Consider the following 22,582-nt stretch of genomic DNA (forward strand, 5'->3'; position numbering starts at 1 on the left):
TAGGGGTACATCACATCAAATGGTACATTATGGGACATAACGAATATTTGCTCTCATTCGAAAGTATGGCCTCATGATAGCATTCAAAAACTGTTAAGGCCTTGACAACACCAAGCTGATAACAGACCATCAGGCCAAGTAAGAGGTTCTGTGATCTGCATAGAAAACCCAGTTGCCACTGACATTGCGTGCAGAATCCAGACCTTCAAAACAATTGGTCTTTCAGATTTAACAAGTATGTTTACAAGAAATGCACAAAGTGAGGCAGTAGAGTTTGCATGTCTGACCAAGGATCAGCTTTTGCATTGCAAACCTGCAGTAGTTGAACATGCCAATTCACACAACCTGTATTCATCACATATTCCCAGCTGTTAACAGAAATAATCTGACAGGCCTCTTACAAAAGGGAGAGATGAGTATAATATGAAAAAAAAACTTTGTTTGCCACACTTGAAGCAAGGTGTCAAAGTATTAAAAGTAGAACTGGTTATACAAACGTGTGAACAAAATGGCTGTGACATTTCACTTAGAAATTTTATACCTTAAACTATTCCTCACAATTTACATGAACTATGCAAAAACCAAAATACAGACACAACTCCGAGAATTATTAGCACCACTAATTAAAACTAGAACAAAACAATCCATTCCTACCTTGGCTGTGATGTTTCCTCATACATTTTCTCTTTCCCTTCCTTGAAAAGGCTAATGGTTTGTTTAGTCTTCTTAAGGAGATTTTCCATGAAGACCCTGAAGTATTCATTCTCTCCAAGGGCTTCCATTTTCCCCTCATATCGATTCAGGATCAGACGCAGATGCTGATAAGTGTCAGGCAGGAGATCAAGAATATACGGAGGGCTGTTTTTCAGTCCTACTTTGGGATTCTGACACAGTCTGACCACCTTCACAGAGAGTTAAAAATGAACAAACAAATGTGTAAATAGAAATAGGACAAAAGGAAATGAAAATCAAATCAGAAGTATTTACAAAGAAGTCCTCTCTAAAACAAAAGCAATTATTCACTTAAGTCAACCAATAGTACACAAGTTTTATTTTACAGAGAGAGCCGGAACAACAATCAAAATTGAGATACATTTGCATGGAACACGTTTTCTGTTATCCTGTGCTTTTTTCCAAGTCACATTCAGGAAGACAAAATCTGAAGTACATGTTCAAAAAGCTATCAAAAAAACAAGTCAATAATGGCTTGTTTATGTAGTAATGAACAATGACTGCTATTTTTTCAAGTGAAATAATTTATTTGAAATCATTTTAAACTTTTAACTTGTCCCAGAGGAAATTCAATTATTATTTTTGGTGTTTTGTCATAGACAATCATTGTTTTTAAAAATCCATCCTTTTACAAATGTACCATGTACTTACAAAGTAAATGTATTAAGTTAGCATTGATTGCTTCTATTTTCTTAACGTCTTCCAAATTATTCTCCTTACCTCTTCTGCAAATTGTATTTAGCTATTTCTATCTAAATTTATTTTCACCCCCCCCCCCCCCCAAGTCATCGTCCACTTTTGGTTTGAAATAGGATTAGCTTCCTTTCCTGGATATCATCTCTAAATACTTGCAGGTATAAACTGAGGAAATACTCTGATATCCTCCAGTGCCTGAGAATTTTAACAGTTCCAGAGAAAGGTATGATTTCTCACCAATCTTGCTGTTAAGAAACAACACACACAAAATGCTGGTGGAACACAGCAGGCCAGGCAGCATCTATAGGGAGAAGCGCTGTCGACGTTTCGGGCCGAGATCCTTTGTCAGGACTAACCGAAAGGAACGATAGTAAGAGATTTGAAAGTAGTGGGGGGAGGGGGAAATGCAAAATGATAGGAGAAGACCGGAGGGGGTGGGATGAAGCTAAGAGCTGGAAAGGTGATTGGCGAAAGTGATACAGAGCTGGAGAAGGGAAAGGATCATGGGACGGGAGGCCTCAGGAGAAAGAAAGGGGGGCGGAGCACCAGAGGGAGATGGAGAACAGGCAAACAACTAAATATGTCAGGGATGGGGTAAGAAGGGGAGGAGGGGCATTAACGGAAGTTAGAGAAGTCAATGTTCATGCCATCAGGTTGGAGGCTACCCAGCCGGTATATAAGGTGCTGTTCCTCCAACCTGAGTTTGGATTCATTTTGACAATAGAGGAGGCCATGGATAGACATATCAGAATGGGAATGGGACATGGAATTAAAATGTGTGGCCACTGGGAGATCCTGCTTTCTCTGGCGGACCGAGCGTAGGTGTTCAGCGAAACGGTCTCCCAGTCTGCATCGGGTCTCACCAATATATAAAAGGCCACACCGGGAGCACCGGACGCAGTATACAGCGCTTCTCCCTATAGATGCTGCCTGGCCTGCTGTGTTCCACCAGCATTTTGTGTATGTTGTTGCTTGAATTTCCAGCATCTGCAGATTTCCTCGTATTTGCTGTTAAGAACATGCATTTAATACATAGTGTGTAACTACTTTTGAAGTATCTAGATTTTAGAACCATAGAACATTACAGCACAGAAGCAGGAAAACTTACTACATTAATGTCTGTTGATTAATCTAAAATGTAAATCAGACTTAATACTGTTTCTAAGGGAAATGTGCTTTCTAAAAGAAAATCTGAAAGAATGCTTTCTCTTACACCAGATAGTCATGTTAACTTTTGCTTCATCTTTCTTTGCAACCAAACAACTATCTTTAAAATCTTTAAAAGATTCCAAAACAACCCATATCTTACTAAAAATGTTTACTCAATATACTATACATATAGGGCCAAATCTTCCCCTCTGCCATCTGATTCCTAAATGGACATCGAAGCTTTGGACACTACCTCAGTTTAAAAAAAAAATACGGTATTTCTGTTTTTGAACTTTTTAAAATCTATTCAATATACGCAATGATTTGTTTATTTATTATGTTTTGTTTTATTTATTTTTCTCTCTCTGCTAGATTATGTATTGCATCGAACTGCTGCTGCTAAGTTAACAAATTTCATGTCACATGCCAGTGATAATAAACCTGATTCTGATATGCAATGGATCTGCCTGCAAGTGAAAAATTAATAGATTTTGGAACTGAAAGATATGCACAAAACTGGTACTGACAAAAAAATGTCAGCTTTGAGAAGGAACGAGAAGCCAAACAACCTTGTCCCATTTCCATATATTGTCTTGACTGAAAAAACTCAGGATTGTGAAAATCTACCCCCTTTCTTCAGTCAACTTACAAAAGTATACAAAAGCAAAATAAACAGTAAATGCTAGACGATAGTAAAACAAAAAATACAGGAAACACCCTTCAAATCAGTTAACAACTATGAAAGGAAAATCAGAACATTTCAGATCAATGACCCCAACACATGATCTACCTGAAGTCTAGCTGTTTCTCCACAAATGCATCCAACTTGCCAGGTGTTTCAGACATTTTCTGATTTTAGAACAATCAAGTTTTAGTGCATAGTTCCATGAGTTTGGCAGAGGAAATATAGACCACAAAATACGCACAAAGCAGAACCAGCCTTCCGATCAGTGAACTAGAACTTCTCCTTGGCTGCCTTGCCACTGCAATCATGTCAGAAATCCAGGTCAAATCACAAAGAAACTTCCAAAGGCCCAGATGTGGCCAGTAAGCTAAATGCCCTGAATTCCCACAGCAGATTGTTGGACCAAGGGTCCCAGTCTTCATGAATTCTCTGAAAAAGGCATTTCTTTCTCTAGATGCAATTTGTTTCAAATAGGTATTCACTGCTTTTTTCAAACTTTTTAAAGTATTTCCTTTAAATGGAATTTCTTTTATTCCCTATTCTAATTCATAGACCCAATTCTTTCTAAGTTTAACATTCTTCGTCTATATCCTCTCCATTTCCCCCTTCCAAAATGCATTCCTTCCCTTTTCTAACTCATTAAGTTCACTGAACTGATTCAAGATCAGACAAGAGGATGCTATTTAGCCATAATTTGATTTCCTGCTTAGTCTTTGTAAAGCAATCCAAACAGTCATGTTGTTAAAATTGTTCCCAATATCACCTTAATTTTGAGAGCTGAGAGGCAATCATGAAGGTGGAATAGACAGGCGATGTGATCTACTTCTATCAGTTCACACAATTACTTAAAATCTGTCAAGAGTTGCTGGGTGGAGACAGAAGTGGTTCAAGCATAAAGACCGCTCTACGTGATTACCTAATGAATTGGCTTGTCAATACATTTCTATCTGCAACCTTAAGTGAAATCTATAGTGACGAAACACATGGATTGGTAATCCAGGATACATATTGAAGCAAGAAAATTTGGAAGAGGTTGCAGCTTGTTTTGTGAGAAAAAGGGGAGAAAAATGTTACAACTCGAACTCTTGTTTAGAGAAACAAATACTAAACAAGACCTTATCCCATTAGGGAAGTGGGAAGGAGGAGAAGTTACTGAGGTTAAGAACAGGAGAACAAAGTTACACTTCTATTTTTCAACTTCCCTGCTCAGCATAAGGGAAGTGAACCTGACAACTGAATGAGTCAGCAGTACATCTAGAAAGAGCTTAAGCAACTGCATCTGAGTTGTAGTTGAAGTGGAATTAGGAAGGTTACAAGAGATCAAGGCATCTGCTATTTTGAAGATAAAATAGTAACTGACAGAACATAAGAAATAACAGTCATTTGATCCTCACTCCTGCTTCTTCATTCAACAAGATTATGGTTGATCTTTAATCTCCACATCACTTTACAGCATCTGCCCATATAGCCCTCAATTTCTTAATATCCAAAAATCTCAGTCAGCAACTGAATTTTTATAGGCATCCTGAGTTGACAATTCCAATGATTCCCCATCCTAAGTGATGACATGTCTTCCCATCTCAGCTCTTAATGACAAACACCCATTTTGAAATTTGGATTCCTAGTTTTACACACCCCAGCCAGGGGAAACATCATTCCTGTATCTACTCTGATAAACCCCATAAGAATTTTATTGTCAATGAAAACACCTCTCATCTTTCAAACATCCAGGAACTATAGGCCATCTGCTTAATCACACCTCAAAGAACAATTCTCTCCTCATTCTAGGAAACAGACTGGTGATCCTTCATTGCATTCTCTCAATTGCAAGTGCATTCTTCCTTTGTTAGAGAGATTAGAATTTGCTACATTACAGATACAGTCTCACCCTACAGGTAGTCCCCGAGTTACTAACATCCGACTTACAGACAACTCGTACTTACGAACAGAGGCAGAACACCGTCCGCTGTTTTAAGTCGTTGCCGTTGACAGTGTTGAGTGTTTAACTTTGTATTTGGCTTAAATTTTTCTTAGTAAGATTCACCCTAACCGCGCCCCCCCCCCCCCACATTCCAGTCAGCTGGTGGTGCCGTGAGATCAGCGCCGGGCTCGAAAACAGAGGTTTCCGAGTTCAATTCAGTGACAGACCGCTCCCGTGCCGGGTTGATGTCGATCCAGTGACTCCTGTACCATCCGTGCCGGGTTGATGTCGAGCTCGCAACTCAGCCTCATAAAAAAACAAACACTACAGAACATTGTGGATCAAATATCCAAACCCAGCATAGCCCCCACTTGTCCCATTTAACCTGTCTCAGTGCGGTGGTCCTTAGGACCCAGTGGAGCTCGGGACCCGCCACCCACAGTGTTTCTGCTCCATTGACGGGAAGCAATCGCGATTGAAAATAAAGTGGAAATAATAAAGCGTTTGGAAAGAGGTGAAACGCCATCGGTCACTGGAAAAACATTAGGCTACAGACAGTCAACAAACCGAACAATTTTAAAGGATAAAGGATAAAGTGAGAATAATGGAGCATGTGAAAGGCCCTGCCCTGATGAAAGCTACAATTACTACTAAGCAATGCAGTGGTTTAATTATTGGAACACATACGTTTCTTAAGTGTTTCATATGCATAGAAAGGTAAAATATACACTATATACTAAGACAAACGTTTGACTAACTAACACTAAATAATACTGGATGTACTTGTTCCGACTTACGTACAAATCCGACTTAAAGATGGACTCAGGAACAGAACTCATACATAACCCGGGGACTGCCTGTATATAATTTCTGTCTATTTTTATATTAAAAACTATCTTTAACTAAAGGTCTTCCTAACTGATTGCCACCTGCAAGAGTTGTTAAACCTAATGAGCTCCATGCTGCAATTTAAAATACATTTTTCCCCAAATGGCAAACTACATTATGTTAACAAAATAATGTTTAAAATTATACAAAAGAAGGAACCTTATTAAATGATAACATTACAGCTCCATAAATAAAAAGGAATCAGCTTCATATAAATTGCCTTCATCACATTGGAAAGAATAAATTCAGTGGAAATACAATTATCACACATGCATCCACCTTTTCACACATTACAACACTGACTACACCTCAGAGACTGACCAATTTGGATTAATCTAAAATCATTGTGGGTACGCCCCACAATAAATAACAGAGACACAGATACTTTTAATTTACTTTTCAAATTTAGATCTACATCAGCTACTAGTACCCACAGTTTCCAATCACGTGAGGAACCCTCAATAACCCAAGAGAACAGAATTTGTAAAAAATGATTCCAGCTACTGAGAAGTCCCAGCTTCTACTCATATTGTAAACAGAATAGAACTAAATTAAGAACTGGATTCAGAATCATATTAACTATCACTAGCATGTGACGTGAAATTTGTTAACTTAGCAGCAGTAGTACAATGCAATACATATTTTTCTTTCTACATTTAAGTAAATCAATTACAGTAAGCACATATACACATTGAATAGATTAAAAAATAATTTCTATTAAAAAAAGTGATGTAGTGTTCATGGGTTCATTCGGTCCCCTGTGCAGTAGCCCCACCCCACCCATACCAGATAGTGAAGCAGCCTGTCAGAATGCTCCCCACAGTACATTTGTAGAAGTTTAAGTGTTTTAGTTGACAAACCAAATGCCTTCAAACTCCTAATGAAATATAGCCGCTGTCTTGCCTTCATTGTAGCTGCTTTGATATGTTGGAAACAGGCTAGATCCTCAGAGGTCTTGACACCCAAAAACTTGACATTACTCACTCTCACCACTTCTGATCCCTCTATGTGTTTGTGTTCCCTCGTCTTACCCTTCCTGAAGTCCTCAATCAGCTTTCCTCTTACTGACATTGAGTGTAAGGTTGTTGCTGTGAAACCACTAAACTAGCTGGTATAGCTTGTTCCTGTACGCCCTCTCATCTTCATCTATTTCCCATGTCTTGCCACAATTAGCTCCACAAATGATTTCTCACTATATTGCCATTTGAGTAAATGCTCTTACTTTAAGCATTACATACGGAGCACATTAGAAGTAGGCAACCATTTAAAAAGAGACCACTATGTAGTCACTGGCAACATTTCTATTGGATCTAATGGTGTCACTGCCAAAGTTGCAGTATCTTCACTGTCACTTGGTGAAATTTTTTTTTCCAAACAATTCCTCTAACAACAAAATACATGACAAGTTCCAAACAATAAGGATAAAGAAAACGTATGCTTTACACTAGACAATATTCTTTGTTCTTTCCGGACTGATCAAATTCAGATTTTCTTTTATTCTATTTCTCATTGCAGTAGCAAGTCCTTTGCCATTAAACACAATCCTATCAAAAACAATTTTTGGTCTGTGTAACTCACCAACAGAACAGGTTGGAAAGTAGACTCAAGGCCAAGATCCAATCAGTATGACATTACGAAAGGAAAGGGGCAGGCTGCTCACTGCTTTCTTTTGTTCTTATAGTTTATTATAGCAAAAGATGCTACCATAAGTAAACAAACTGTATAAGCCTATATGACATAGGAGCAGAATTAGACCATTCAGCCCACGGTGCACTCCATTTCCTTATGGCTGATTCCCCCATTCACCTGCCTTCTCAATTACTGATGTCACTGATAATTTTGCAAAAGTGATTACATCATGACCAAGCATACCATTAGTTGTGTAAGTGAGCCACTTTGCAGCACTGGATGTGGCAAGTCACATTTAATGTGTATTTAATTCCTAACTCCAGAAATTTGCATTGAATGTGATGTGTGAATGTGAGCACAATACTGGCATGACTAATTATCAATACAGTTTTTGTTCATTTAAACTAGTTATATCACTTTGCAGACTATCCTCTATACAACTCCTGCAAATTTGGCTATAATATACCCAGGCCCTTCATCTGAGTCACTAGAATGGACTGCAGATCCCTGCCAGATTCAAAGCACACCACTAGCTTCAGCCAGCCAGTAGAAAAATGCCCCATTATCCCAAATGTTTTATTTTTACCAGTCCTCTAGCTGTTGTAATATATTCAGACCCTACAACTACTTGCGCATTTTAGTATCATTCTCTAAATTTGAAATTTTGAAGGATTTTGAGCTAATCTACAAAACATTGTGCATCAGGACGAATCAAAAAAACTGTAAACAATTTACTAAAAATTAAAAACCAAAATTGTGAGGCTGAAAAAATATTAATTCCCTTGGTAATTACTACTTTTCGCAGGTGTAATATACTCTACTACCTTACCAACTCACCCAGTTTGTTGATGTAAAAAATTGATGGATGACCTGTTTTCAACAAATTCATAAGAATAAATATCGGGGGGGTAGGTAAGTTCCAAGAGTATGATAGATTTAACAGACCAAATCAAAATGAAGATAAAAGAGCTTTCAAGTCAAATCAGAGAAATCATAATAAAGCACAAATCTGAAAAAGGATACAATGCCATCTTAAAGGCACTGAACATACAGTATTATGCAAAAGTGTTAGGCACATACAGCTACAAGAAAAAGTTTGTGAACCCTTTGCAATTACCTGTTTTTCTGCATTAATTACTCATAAAATGTGGTCTGATCTTCAAAGTCACAATAATAGACAAACACTCTGCCTAAATGAAAAACAAACAATTGTACTTTTCATGTCTTCATTGAATACATTGTTTAATCATTCACAGTCCAGGATGGAAAAAGTATGTGACCCCTTGTTTTTAATAACTGGTAGAACCTCCTTTAGCAGCAATAACCTCTACCAAACATTTCCTGTAGCTGCTGATCAGACTTGCACAACGGCAAGGAGGAACTTTAGACCATTCCTCCATGCAGAACCATTTCAGTTCATCAATATTTTTGGGATCTCTTGCATGAACAGCCCTCTTCAGTTCATGCCACAGCATCTGTGTTGGGTTAAGGTCTGGACTTTGACGTGGCGATTCCAAAACACAAATTTTCTTCTTTTCAAACCATTTTTGTCTTTCAGACCATCAACTTGTTGCATCATCCAACTTCTATTAAGCCTCAGGTGATGGACCGCTACCCTAATATTCTCCTGTAAAGTGTCTTAATACAATTTTGAATTCACTGTTCCCTCAACAACTGCAAACTTTCCAGGTACCGAGGCAGCAAAGCAGCCCCAGACCATGATGCTCCTTCCACCATGCTTCACAGTTAGGATGACATTTTCGTGTTGGTGTGCAGTGCCCTTTTTCTCCAAGCATAGTGGTATGCATTTCTGCCAAAAAGATCAATTTTTGTCTCATCTGTCCACAGAACATTGTCCCAGAAGTGCTGTGGAACATCCAGGTGGTCCTTTGCAAACTTGAGACGTGCAGCAATGTGTCTTTTCTTTGGGAGAGCAATGGTTTCCTCCGTGATGTCCTTCCACGAACACCTTCTTGGTCAGTCTTTTTCTTATCGTGGAGACATGAACAGAGACTTTAGCAAGTTCTAGAGATTTATGCAGGTCTTTTGCTGTTATCATTGGGTTCTTTTTCATCTCCTTCAGCATTGCATGTTGTGCTCTTGGTGTGATCTTTGCAGGACACCCACTCCTAAGGAGAGTAGCAACAATACTGAATTTCCTCCGTTTTCAGATAATTTCTCTTACTGTGGACTGATGAACATACAGGTCTTTAGAAATGCTTTTGTAACCTTTTCCAGCTTCATGCATCTCTGCAATTCTTCTAAGGTCCTCTGAAAGTTGTTTTGATCGAGGCTTGGTGCACATAAACAGATCTTTCTTGAGAAGAGCAGGCTCTGCCAGTAACCTGTGTCTTTTTTTTTAAAAAATAGAGCAGGGCACCTCTGCAACCCACACCTCCAATCTCATCTCATTGATCGGAATGCCTGACTCCAAATAGCTTTTGTAGAAGGCATTAACCCAGAGGTTCACATACTTCTTTCAACCTAAACTGTGATTGTTTAAATGGTGTACTCAGTAATGACGAGAAGTACAATGTTTGTGTGTTATTTAGGCAGATTGTGTTTATTGTGACTTAGATGACGATCAGACTGTATTTTACGAGTAATTAATGCAGAAAACCAGGTTAATTGCAAAGGGTTCAGAAACCTTTTCTTGCAACTGTATATATAGCTAAGGTGCCTAAGACTTTTGCAGAGTACAACAGTAATCTTACGTATTGCACTGTACTTCTGCAAAAAAAAAGACATATCTGAGTGATAAACCTGATTCTCATATGGGTCTCTATTGTGAATGGAGTAGCAAGGGGGCAGGGAGAGGGGAACGGTTGGAGAAAAAAGAGAAGGGAAAAGGAGCAGGAAGCATGAGAAAGACATTTTGTAATGATAACTAAACCAACTGTTTGGAATCAAATGACCTTGTCTGGTGTCTCAGTGCTGGGTGTGTCTGCACTCACACCACCTCCCTCACCCCACCCCAGCACTCCTCTTCTGCCACCTGTCCCACACATATCCTGCGGTGCTCCACCCTCACCATTCCCAACATCCTTTGCTCTCCGCCAGATTTTAAAACTCTCTTTCCACTCCATGTTGACAAATACAGTACTGTGCAAAAGTCTTAGGCACCCGAACTATATATATGTGCCTAAGACTTTTGCAAAGTACTATACCTTGGTGCTCCATGCAATCCATTGTGGGGAAATGGAAACAATATGAAACCACAGCCACACTGCTGAGGTCAGGGCTTACCTCTAAAATTAGTCACTGGAGAAGAACAGCACTTGTCGAGCTACTGAGATGCCAACAGTCATTGAGTGAGCTGCAGAAGTCAGTGACTGCAACTGGAGATGGAGCCAATCTCCAAGGCCTTGCACAATTTGATACAATTCCAATTCAATTCAAGTTTGTCATTCAACCATATATGAATACAGCCAAACAAGAGAGGATTAAGGGTACTTATGGAAGAGTGGCAAGAAAGAAGCCCTGACTAAAAAAGAAAATACTTTGCAAGATATCACTTAGAAGATACTGCAAAAATGTGGAAGGTCTTGTGGTCAGATAAGACTAAAGTACTACTTTTTGGGCTCAACACATGGCATAAATCTGATACTGGACATCAGCCAGGTAACACCATCCCAAATGCAAAACACGGTGGTGGTAACAGTGTGCTATGGGGATGCTTTTCAGCAGCATGGACTGGAAATCTGGTCAGGATTGATGGGAAGATGAATGCTGCTAAATACAGAGATTCTAGATAAAAACCTGCTAGCCTCTGCCAGAAAACCTACACTGGGGAGAAAGTTTGTCTTTCAGCAGGACAACCCAAAGCAACCATGGAGTAGCTTCAAATGAAGAAAATTGATGTCCCTGAGTGGTCCAGAGTCCTGACCTTAATCTGATTCAACATCTCTGGCAAGACTTGAAGATCACTGTCCACCACTGTTCAACTAACCTGACACAGTTTGAGCAGTTTTGCAAAGAGGAATGGGCAAATCTTGCTCCATCACATTGGAAAAGCCCCTCCAGCTTTACACGAAGACTAATGGCTGTAACAACTGCAATAGATGGTTCAACTACCGTAGATTCCGGACTACAGAGCGCACCTGATTAAAAGCCGCTGGCTCTAATTTTAGAAATAAAATCAATTTTTTACTTGTAAAGGCCGCACCGGATTTTAGGCCGCAGGTGTCCCACGTTGTAATATGAGATATTTACACAGAAAGATATTACACGTGAGGATTTTTTAACTTTTAATTAAATCCATATGGTAACAAAAACAAATACATATTGCAAATGCTTTTTTTCGAACCGTGCCCGTAACGCGGCTACTTTTAAATATACGTTGCGTATACTTCTTTACTGAACAACATTCCAATATCTCCTAACGACTGGTAAAAAATATATATACTGTAGCCTACCAGGAAAAGTTATTGATCGCCTTTAACTTAAAAGCAGCGTTTTCGCTCCACCGCTCCGCTCGCGTAATGCCGCTCCCCCCCGCCGTCCCGTTTATCGCAAACCGGCGTTTTCCCACAAGACGCGGCGAAACCGGGTGTGACGTCATAGCATCCCGCGATGTAGTACAGAAAACAAATATAGTTAAAACTCTTCTAACTTTAACTAGAAAATGAATTACTAAGCGAAAATATTATAAACTAAATAACTGCCATAAAGGCAGCACAATGCTTTTCTTCGAGTGTTTTCCATGTTGATGAGGGTGAGTACAAATGACTGATTTACAATAATTTAATTGTGAAAGTGCGCTTGATTTATCGTACAATTTCATTGGACCTCTGTGAACTACTCATCAATTTTATTGGTCTACTGTTACGAGGCAAAATGTTTTCGGCGGCATGAAAAAAAATAATACATTAGCCGCTCCGTATTAAAGGCCGCAGAGTTCAAAGCTGTTCAAAATGTGGGAAAAAAGTAGCGGCTTAAAATCCGGAATCTACGGTAAGTACTGAGCAAAGGGGAATAAATACTTCTTGAACTACTGACATTTCAATTTTTGAATCTTTACCTTTTCACGCTTACAATTTTCCATTTTTTGGGCTCTACTGTGAAAAAAATGATTCATAAATAAAAATTCGCAGTTAAATTGATCAAAATCCTTGGTTGTAATATTCATTTATGTGAACAAAGGGTTGGGGGCTGAATACTTTTAAAAGGCATTGTAAATGATTTTGGAATATGACATTTCTCATCTCCAATTGCAAGGCTAGTCTAAAATCAATGGCTTGAGAAATCATTTTCACCAATTCATAGTTATACAATGCCTTTAGCACTACGGGGATTCATGGGGCTTATTAAATATTTTGTTATATTAACTATTCCACTTTCTGCTTAAAAATTTTAATTTTTGTAAGCCCAACACAGTGTCTCAGCAGGAGGTCATGTATCAAATTATAAGATGTTCTATTACTCATACAAAATGCTAACAGGCTCAACTGAACATCTATTTACTTTAGTTACAGAATGTTCCGTGTTAATAATAGCCCTGGGCACTGATAATCCAGACAAAGGTTTCTGGGTATAATTTGAGAGATTTGCATTACTGAACATAGACTGCACGGATTATAAACGAATTAGCCTTCCACCACATTAATGCTTTTAGAGCCGAGAGGAAATTCTTCCACATTTTAACTATCTCAACTGTTCAAGCTTTAATTGTGCTGCACTATGCAATTTAAATCTTGAATTCTAGTTGACCAAGGGCTGTTGTGCCACAGAACAATCTAACACTCAATCCCAAATATTCATACTTTTGACTGTACATTTAAAAACAGCAGCAAACTTTAAAAAGTTCCCTGATAACTCAAGGATCATTCCTCCCCCTTCAAAAAAAACTACAGACCAGATTAACAGAATCAAAATTTTTCTCTCATCCAAATCCTTACATTTACCAGGTTTATTATTATTATTTGTAGGCACATCATGCTACAATCAGAATTTTAATCAAAGATACCTAATTTTGAAAATCAGCCAATATGTTTACTGGTTACAACTAAGGATCACAGTTAGGATTCACAATGAGTTGGTAAATACGGTCGAATACCAAGTTGGGCAGAGAAGACCGACAGGAGCAGGAGAGAGATGTTTTCCTTTACTGAAGGTCTGTGACTGGTGGCATTCCACAGGGAATACTGCAAGGACCCTGTTATTTGAAGTATATATTAATGATTTGGATAAAAATGTTGGTGGCCTGAATAGCAAGTTTACAGATAACATTGAAATTGGAGTTATGGATAGCAAGGAAGAATACACTATCAAAGAATACAACTGGATACAGATCAGCTGGAAATATGGGCAAAGAAATTGAAGATGGAGTTTAATCCAGCTCAGTGAGAGCTGTTGCATTTTGGGAGGTCTAATGCAAGAGGAAATTATCCAGTAAATGGCAGCACCCCTAGGAGCACTGGTATGCAAAGGTATCTTGAGATGCAGGTCCAAAGCCCTCTATATTATCCACAACATTAACTTGTGTCATCTGCCAATTTACTAACCCACCGCTGTACTTCCTCATCCAAGTAGTTTCACAATCACAAAGTGAAGGGGTCCCAGGCAGATCCATGCAGAACATTGCTAGTCATGGATCTTCAGGCACAATACACATCTACTCTCACCTTCTGCTTTGTAGGCAAGTCAATTCTGAATCTGTGTAGCCAAGTCCATGCTTCCTGTCTTTCTGGATAAGCCTACTTTGTCAAACACCTTACTATAATCCATATGCATCAAACCCACTGCTCTACGTTCAATTTGTTTTGCCGCCTTCTCAAAAAACTCAATCAGGCTCATGTGAACATAGTGTGTCTTTCACACACTATGTTCACTATCCCTAATAAGACTATGCTTCTCCAATTGCTTATAAATCATGTCCCTAAGAATCCTATCCAATAGCTTACCAAGCCTCACTGGTCTGTAATTCCCAGGATTGCCCCATTACCTTTCTTGAACAGTGAAACTTTTGCCATCCTCCAATCCTCTGGCATTATTCCTGTGGCCAGGGAAGATGTACAGGTCATCAACACCCCAGCAATCTCTTCCCTCACTTCCCATCATAACCAGTGGTATATCCTATCCGGCCCTGGATATCATAACTATTATAATGATTTTTCAGACGATGCAACACTACATTTTTCTTAACCTCAACACGTTTGAGCACATTAACCTGTTCTATGCCAACCTCATGTTCAAAGTCCCTCTCCCCACTAAACACTGAAGTATTCATCAAGAACCTTCCCTAACTGTTCTGCCTCCAGACACATTCTCTCCCTTGTCCCTGAGCAGTCCTACCCTCACCTCTAGTCATCCTCCTGCTCATCTCATAAGAGTAGTATGCCTTGGGGTTTTTCTTGATCCAACTTCTGATGTCACCTTCTAACACTCTTAATTCCTTTAAACTCCTTCCAAGCTAATTTATAATTCTCAAGAGCACTATCTGATTTTTGCTTCCTAAACATCAAGTAGGCTTTCTTTTTCTTCTTGACTAAATATTTTACATCTCATCAACCATGATTCTTTCATCCCACTATTCTTTTCCTGTCTCAGTGTGACATATCCATCTAGAAACCCGTGGAAGTGGTCCTTAAACAGCCCCATATTTCTGCTGTGCATTTCCCAGAAACACTGGTTTCCAATTTATGCTCCCAAGTTCCTGCTTAACTGCATAATTAGCTCTCTCCCAATTAAATATTATCTGATCATATCTTTATCCATAGCTATAAGGAAAGACATTCTTGTCATAGAGGGAGTACAGAGAAGGTTCACCAGATTGATTCCTGGGATGGCAGGACTTTCATATGAAGAAAGACTGGATCGACTAGGCTTATACTCGCTGGAATTTAGAAGATTGAGGGGGGATCTTATTGAAACGTATATAATTCTAAAGGGATTGGACAGGCTAGATGCAGGAAGATTGTTTCCGATGTTGGGGAAGTCCAGAACGAGGGGTCACAGTTTAAGGATAAAGGGGAAACCTTTTAGGACCGAGATGAGGAAAAACTTCTTCACACAGAGTGGTGAATCTGTGGAATTCTCTGCCACAGGAATCAGTTGAGGCCGGTTCATTGGCTATACTTGAGGAAGTTAGATATGGCCCTTGTGGCTAAAGGGATCAGGGGGTATGGAGAGAAAGCAGGTACAGGGTTCTGAGTTGAATGATCAGCCATGATCATACTGAATGGCAGTGCAGGCTCGAAGGGCCGAAGGGCCTACTCCTGCACCTATTTTCTATGTTTCTATGCTAAAGGTCGGGACGTGAGGTCACTATCTCTCAAATGCTTGCTCACTGAGAAGTCTATATTGCCTAGTGTGAGATCGAATAAGACCTCTCTGCTAGACAGCCCACTCATATAGTGTGTCAGGAATCATTCCTGGACACACCTAAACATTTCTGTCTCACTAAGGTGGTACCAATCAATACAAGAGAAGTTGCTAACATACAAGAGCTTTGCAAGGAATCTCAAAAGTTATCAAAGTGAATTACAAAGACTCGAACATTTACCTTGAACACATTTTTGCTTCAATGAAATTTTAAATAACAATTAGTTATTAGCTTGAGCTATAGCTTAATTTCCAGTATACAGAAATATGGTCCACTGATGGCATTATGATACTATTTCCAATGCACACATTAATAGTTCTATTGTTCCATTTGTTGCAAAGTTATTCCAGATACTATGGATGGTCAAGTTTTGCTCTTGTTTCACATGGATTTTAACATTTACTTCTTCAGATAAGATTGTACTGTGAGGCAACACAAGTGTTACATAGTAATAATCTGATGCCAATGGTAACACCCCCAATCTTGGTTAGGAATAATAAACATGCCTCACCCATCAAAAAAGCTACTAGCACTAATCTGCAACTGCAAGTATCATTGATATGACTGTGGAATACCATCACATGATGGATAAATGCATCATCTGATGCAATACTAAAAACCACAATGTGAAAGCTACAGGTTCAATCCATATTCTTTACCATGTTTCAAGAATCAGAATCAGGTTCAGTATAACTGGCATTTGATGTGAAATTTGTTAACTCAGCAGCAGCAGTTCAATGCAATACATAATATAGAAGAGAAAAAAAATACTTTATACAGTATACATATATTGAATAGATTAAAAAACATGCAAAAACAAATACTGTATATTAAAAAAAGTGAGGTAGTGTCTAAGGGTTCAATGTCCATTTAGGAATCAGATGGCAGAGGGGAAGAAGCTGTTCCTGAATTGCTGACTATGTGCCTTCAGGCTTCTGTACCTCCTACCCTATGATAATAGTGAGAAAAAGGCATTCCCCAGGTGCTGGAAGTCCTTAATAATGGACGCTGCCTTTCTGAGACACCGCTCCCTGATGATATCCTAGGTACTTTGTAGGCTCGTACTCAAGATGGAGCTGACTCGATTTACAACCCTCTGCAGCTTCTTTCGGTCCTGTGCAGTAGCCCCCACCCCCACCCCACCATACCAGACGGTGATGCAGCCTCTCAGAATGCTCTCCGCAGCACATCTATAGAAGTGTATTTGTTGACATGCCAAATCTCTTCAAACTCCTAATGAAGTATAGCCGCTGTCTTGGCTTCTTTATAACTGCATCAATATGTTGGGACCAGGTTAAATCCTCAGAGATCTTGACACCCAGGAACTTGAAACTGCTCACTCTCTCCACTTCTGATCCCTCTTTGAGGATTGGTATATACTCAACACACACAAAATGCTGGTAGAACACAGCAGGCTAGGTAGCATCTATAGGGAGAAGCATGTCAACGTTTCGGGCCGAGACCTTCGTATACTCCTTCCTCTTACCCTTCCTGAAGTCCACAAATCAGCTCTTTGGTCTTACTGACGTTGAGTACCAGGTTGTTGCTGCAGCACCACTCCACTAGTTGGCATATCTCACTCCTGTACACCCTTTCATCACCACCAGAGATTCTACCAACAATGGTTGTATCGTTAGCAAATTTATAGATGGTGTTTAAGCTATGCCTAGCCACACAGTCACATGTATAAAGAGCAGTGGGCTAAGCACATACCTTTGAGGTGCACCAGTGTTGATCGTCAGTGAGGAGGATATGTTATCACCAATCCACACAAATTGTGGTCTTCTGGTTAGGAAGTAGAGGATCCAATTGCAGAGGGAGGTACAGAGGCCCAGATTCTGCAACTTCTCAATCAGGATCGTGGGAATGATGATATTAAATGCTGAGCTATAGTCGATGAAAAGCTTCTTAACATAGGTGTTTGTGTGTCCAGCTGGCCTAAAGCCATGTGGAGAGCCATTGACATTGTGTCTGCCGTTGATTTATTGTGGCAATATGCAAATTGCATGGGTCCAGGTCCTTGCTGAGGCAGGAGTTCAGTCTAGTCATGACCAACCTCTCAAAGCATTTCATCACTGTCGATGTGAGTGCTACCGGGCAATAATCATTAGGGTAGCTCACATTATTCTTCTTAGGCACTGGTATAATTGTTGCCTTTTTGAAGCATATGGGAACTTCCACCTTTGGCAGTGAGAGGTTGAAAATGTCCTTGAATACTCCCACTAGTTGGTTGGTACAGGTGATGCAATCTGCCACAGATATTCTGAGCTTGTACAACCAAGAGAAAAATTTGCTAGACTTACTTTCCATGTTCATATCCAAGTGGAATCACTTTCAACCATGCTGTGGATGACACTTGATTGGATGCAGAGATTTAATGCTTGTAGCAAATCATAATGGCAAGGGAATTCAATTTACGGGCCAAATGTGTAAAATTCAAACAAGTACAAATCATTTTGAAAAACCGAATGTAAGGACCAACACAGTTGTACAATAAAACTTAAAGAGATTGTGGGACCAATTTGAGGTGAATTAAGAGCATTAGAAGAATATTACACAGCATGTGGGATTGCATGCAGCAGTGGTGCTTCACAGTTCTGGGTTCGACTCTGACCTACATGGAGTATCCACTTTCCACACAACATAAGTGTTTCTCTACAGTGCTACAGTTTCCTGCCTCATCCCAAAGACATGTTGGTTATTAATATATCACCACTGTAATTCAATTCCATTGAAGGTGGCTGATGGCACAAGGGAAAGTTGATGAACGTGCAAGAGAGAATACGTTACGTGAAAATAAAATCCCGTATTCCATGTCAAATGAAACAATGGTTTATTCAATTTTTTTCTGTTGATTACAAAACATAGAATATACTGGTTTGTTCATTTTTTCATCTCTGGATATTATGGCCAAAATGCTCAATAGCCCTAGTGTCAACCCAGGATACAGTTTTCTTACAGTATTTTGCTTCAGTTAGCATATTCACTGTACAGTCAGTATTCAAAGCATTGAAAATGATTATAACAAAATTGCTCTATATGCATGTCTTTTCAAAGTATGTGCAAGAGCAATGAATATCACCAAACACAGATCTATGTACACAACCATGTGATACTCCTACACAGTGTATCAACTTATTTAATATCTCAGATTCTACCTCAGGAATTCTATAAGTGTGACAAGGATTTCTAATTCCACTACCATCCAGGCAGTAAATTCTAGATTAATTGTTTGGGTGAAGACATTTAATCAGGTCTCATCTAATCATTGGGCAGGGTACATTTAGGGAGGGTTGGCTAGCAGGCAAGGACAAAGAAACGCAGAGGTCAAGGATGGAAAGTCTCATCAACAGTGAGCGTGAAAAAGGCAGTGAAGAATGATTTAAGAATAGTTTCTGATATAGAGAAACAGGGAATATTATTATAATCATAAATGTTTAAATACACACATTACTGAGATGGAGAATACAACCCAAAATATATCAACCAAGTCAAGAAATTTAAAGACATTAGATAGTTGGAAAACTAGGAAGTGCCTGTTGACTTCCCTTTCAAAATGACAGATGTTCTCCACCCCACCACCTTTATAGGCAGCAAGTCCCAGATCACCATCACTATCTGGGTTAAGAGTTTTCATCACACCTCTCATATTCCAAACCTTAAATATATGCATCTAGTCTTTGGTAAGATAATCTTCCCCTATTCATCCTATCAAAATCATTGACAATCTATCAAAACTATTCTCAACCTCTTTGCTCTAAGGATAGCAAACACAGGTTGCCCATTTTAATCCTACGCCTAAAATTCCTCATCCGTAACACATCAAACAATTTTAATAAACTCTTCTGTACCCTCTTGAGCTTTCACATGATTAAAAAGATCACCTAAATTAGATACAACAGCCCAGAACTAATCTAAATAATGTTTATACAAATTCATTTTGTACTTCTACTCATAAATTCATTTGGTTTTACTAACCACTATCTCAAAATGTTCTACCACTACATACACGTGGTTTTATTTCATCATTCCTTTGAAAACAGAGCTATTTAATCTAAATTGTTGTTTGCCAGAGTGTATCACTTTATTTTTACACCTGAGCAGGTCTATAATGCAAAGCACTAATAAACCCAGCCCAAGTCCAACCATTGCAACAAAAATTACAATCCAAAACATGCTATTGATCTGTTTCATGTTTCACTAAGAGGTCCTGTTCCTGAGCTGTAGTGTTCCAATTTCTATATTTTATACCATCCTGTCTTACACAAAGTGCCAAGCCAGCATGCAATAGGCCAAACCAAAATGTTTCATCAGAGCACACACCTAACCAATATAGTAAGGTTCATCAGGGTACACTGTAACCAGGCTGCATTTCATTTATTAATGTCACCTGCTGCCTGCCTTCTTGCTAGCCTACATCTTCTTGCAGTGCATCATCATCCTCAAACAAGAGAAAATCTGCAGATGCTGGAAGTCCGAGCAACACACACAAATGATGGAGGAACTCAGCAAGCCAGGCAGCATCTATGGGAAAAAGTACAGTTGACATTTCGGGCTGAGACCCTTCGCTACATACACGTGGTTTTGTTTCATCATTCCTTTAAGACCAGAGCTATTTAATCTAAATTGTTGTTTGCCACAGTGTATCACTTTGCATTATAGACCTACTCAGGTATAAAAATAAAACACTAAGAGTCCTGCCAAAGGGTTTTGTTACATGCACATGCAGTTCAACTCTTTGAGTGATTATGCATAAAGTTTGAAGTTAATAACTCATCGGGGTGATTGATAAGTTCATGGCCTAAGGTAGAAGGAGATGAGTTATACAGCTCTCGTTATATCCCCTTCTACCTTAGGCCACGAACTTATCAATCACCCCTGCTGTGGACACTTTCTGGAGGTCCAAGATCCATATGCTCCACGACCGCTGGACTAAGTGTGTAAATGTATGAGGGGCTATGCTGAAAAATAAATGTGCTAGGTTTTCTAAAATTGACTCCTTCTACCTTAGGCCGTGAACTTATCAATCACCCCTCATAAGTAAAACAATAGTCCAGTAACTTGAACCTGAGCTGCTACATCACAGAAAAAAGTTCCCCTTTCTGAAGCCAATTATTTTAGAAACAGGCTCAATTTCTCCAAGCTGCTCAGCCATTTACTTAGATCACTGATGTTCTGTATCTCAACATTTAAGCACTTTAACTCTACATTATCCAATAAACCAAACTTATTTTCAATTTCTCTAATCATCTACAGCCTTTGAGGAAGAGCACAAGGTTCCTTCAATCTTGTGGGTAGAAAAGATACCCTCCTGACTTTGGTTCCCTCCCTTTATAAATGGAGCAATTCCAATTTTGAACACTCCAATAGAGACAGATTTTTTTCCACAAGTACTTCAACAATTCATTTTAACATTTTCATATCTTGTTTGAGAAAACTGAATTATGTTTGTGAGTAGACTTGCTGTGTAGATTGGATCAGCACAAAGAATTAACCCATATATATGTATGGAACAGCGGTAATACAGTATATACCTGCTATTCCAAGGTAACTTCTAGTTAATCAATAATGGATTGCAGATATGTCCTTAGGTTTGTGATGGTAATTCTGTTGAACCTGTGACACTAGTTATATCTGGGGGTGCAGTTCAACATAATGGCCTTCTACCCGGAAATTAGGGACTTTGAGAAAAACGCATGCACTGTAAAATAATAGGCTAACGATATGAGAGTAGTAAAAACGTAGATCTTGCACACAAGTGAGCCTGGGAAAAGATGCGAAAAATTCAGGGAAATGCTGGACTAAGCAACATCTGCACTAACATACACAAAGTTAAGAGGTCAGTTACAGCCCTGTTCCCATTATAACAGAAATCTCCGGAAGAAATCAGGACAATAATCAGGAGACCACAGACATGGGTCTTGCCAGGTAGTCACCATTATCAACATAATTGTTTATTTGCTCCTCAGTGTTGATAATTATGTGACTGTGCATTCAATGAAGATGCTGCCTCTAAATCAGGGTTCCCAACCTGGGGTCCATGGCATAAAAAAGGTTGGGAACTCCTGCTCCAAATATATTGTTCACAAATGGGGAGTGTGTGGACCATGACTAACATGAGAAATAGGCTCTACTCCCTTCTGCTTAACGCAAGAATAGACAAGTGAGAGTGATTCTTTGCCTCACAAGCTCAATTTTCTAAAACCTCACAAGAATACAGGGCCATACCGCAACCTCTCGATCCTTTTAGCAGTTGTAACATTCTGGTGAACATATACTATGTGGTCAGCATCTGAAATTGAACACTCCTGATACGTGAACAAAACAAGGTGGCCAAACATGGGAAATAATAAACCAATATACCATATACAGGCATGGATTACCTTGCATGGCAGTTTGCATAAGGCAAATGCTGTGATCATCAAGTTTCAGCAATTTACATCAGCTATGGCTCAATTTACAACATTTCCAACCAGGAGCTTGAGCCCAGGCATTTACACTGACACTCCAGTGCAACACTGAGGGAACACCTCATTGTCAAAGTGCCATTTTTTTAGAT

At 39.2% G+C, this 22,582-nt stretch overlaps 1 protein-coding gene across 1 annotated transcript in view; it reads right to left on the minus strand.

Moving 5' to 3' along the window:
• cbl (Cbl proto-oncogene, E3 ubiquitin protein ligase) overlaps positions 1-22,582 on the minus strand; it is a 147,294-nt gene that overhangs the window by 111,209 nt on the left and 13,503 nt on the right. The window contains 1 exon segment of the mRNA XM_073029876.1: positions 655-902. Within this exon segment, the coding sequence (XP_072885977.1) occupies positions 655-902 (248 nt within the window).

This window comes from Hemitrygon akajei, chromosome 26 (assembly GCF_048418815.1).
Source record: "Hemitrygon akajei chromosome 26, sHemAka1.3, whole genome shotgun sequence".
Classification (NCBI taxonomy): domain Eukaryota; kingdom Metazoa; phylum Chordata; class Chondrichthyes; order Myliobatiformes; family Dasyatidae; genus Hemitrygon; species Hemitrygon akajei.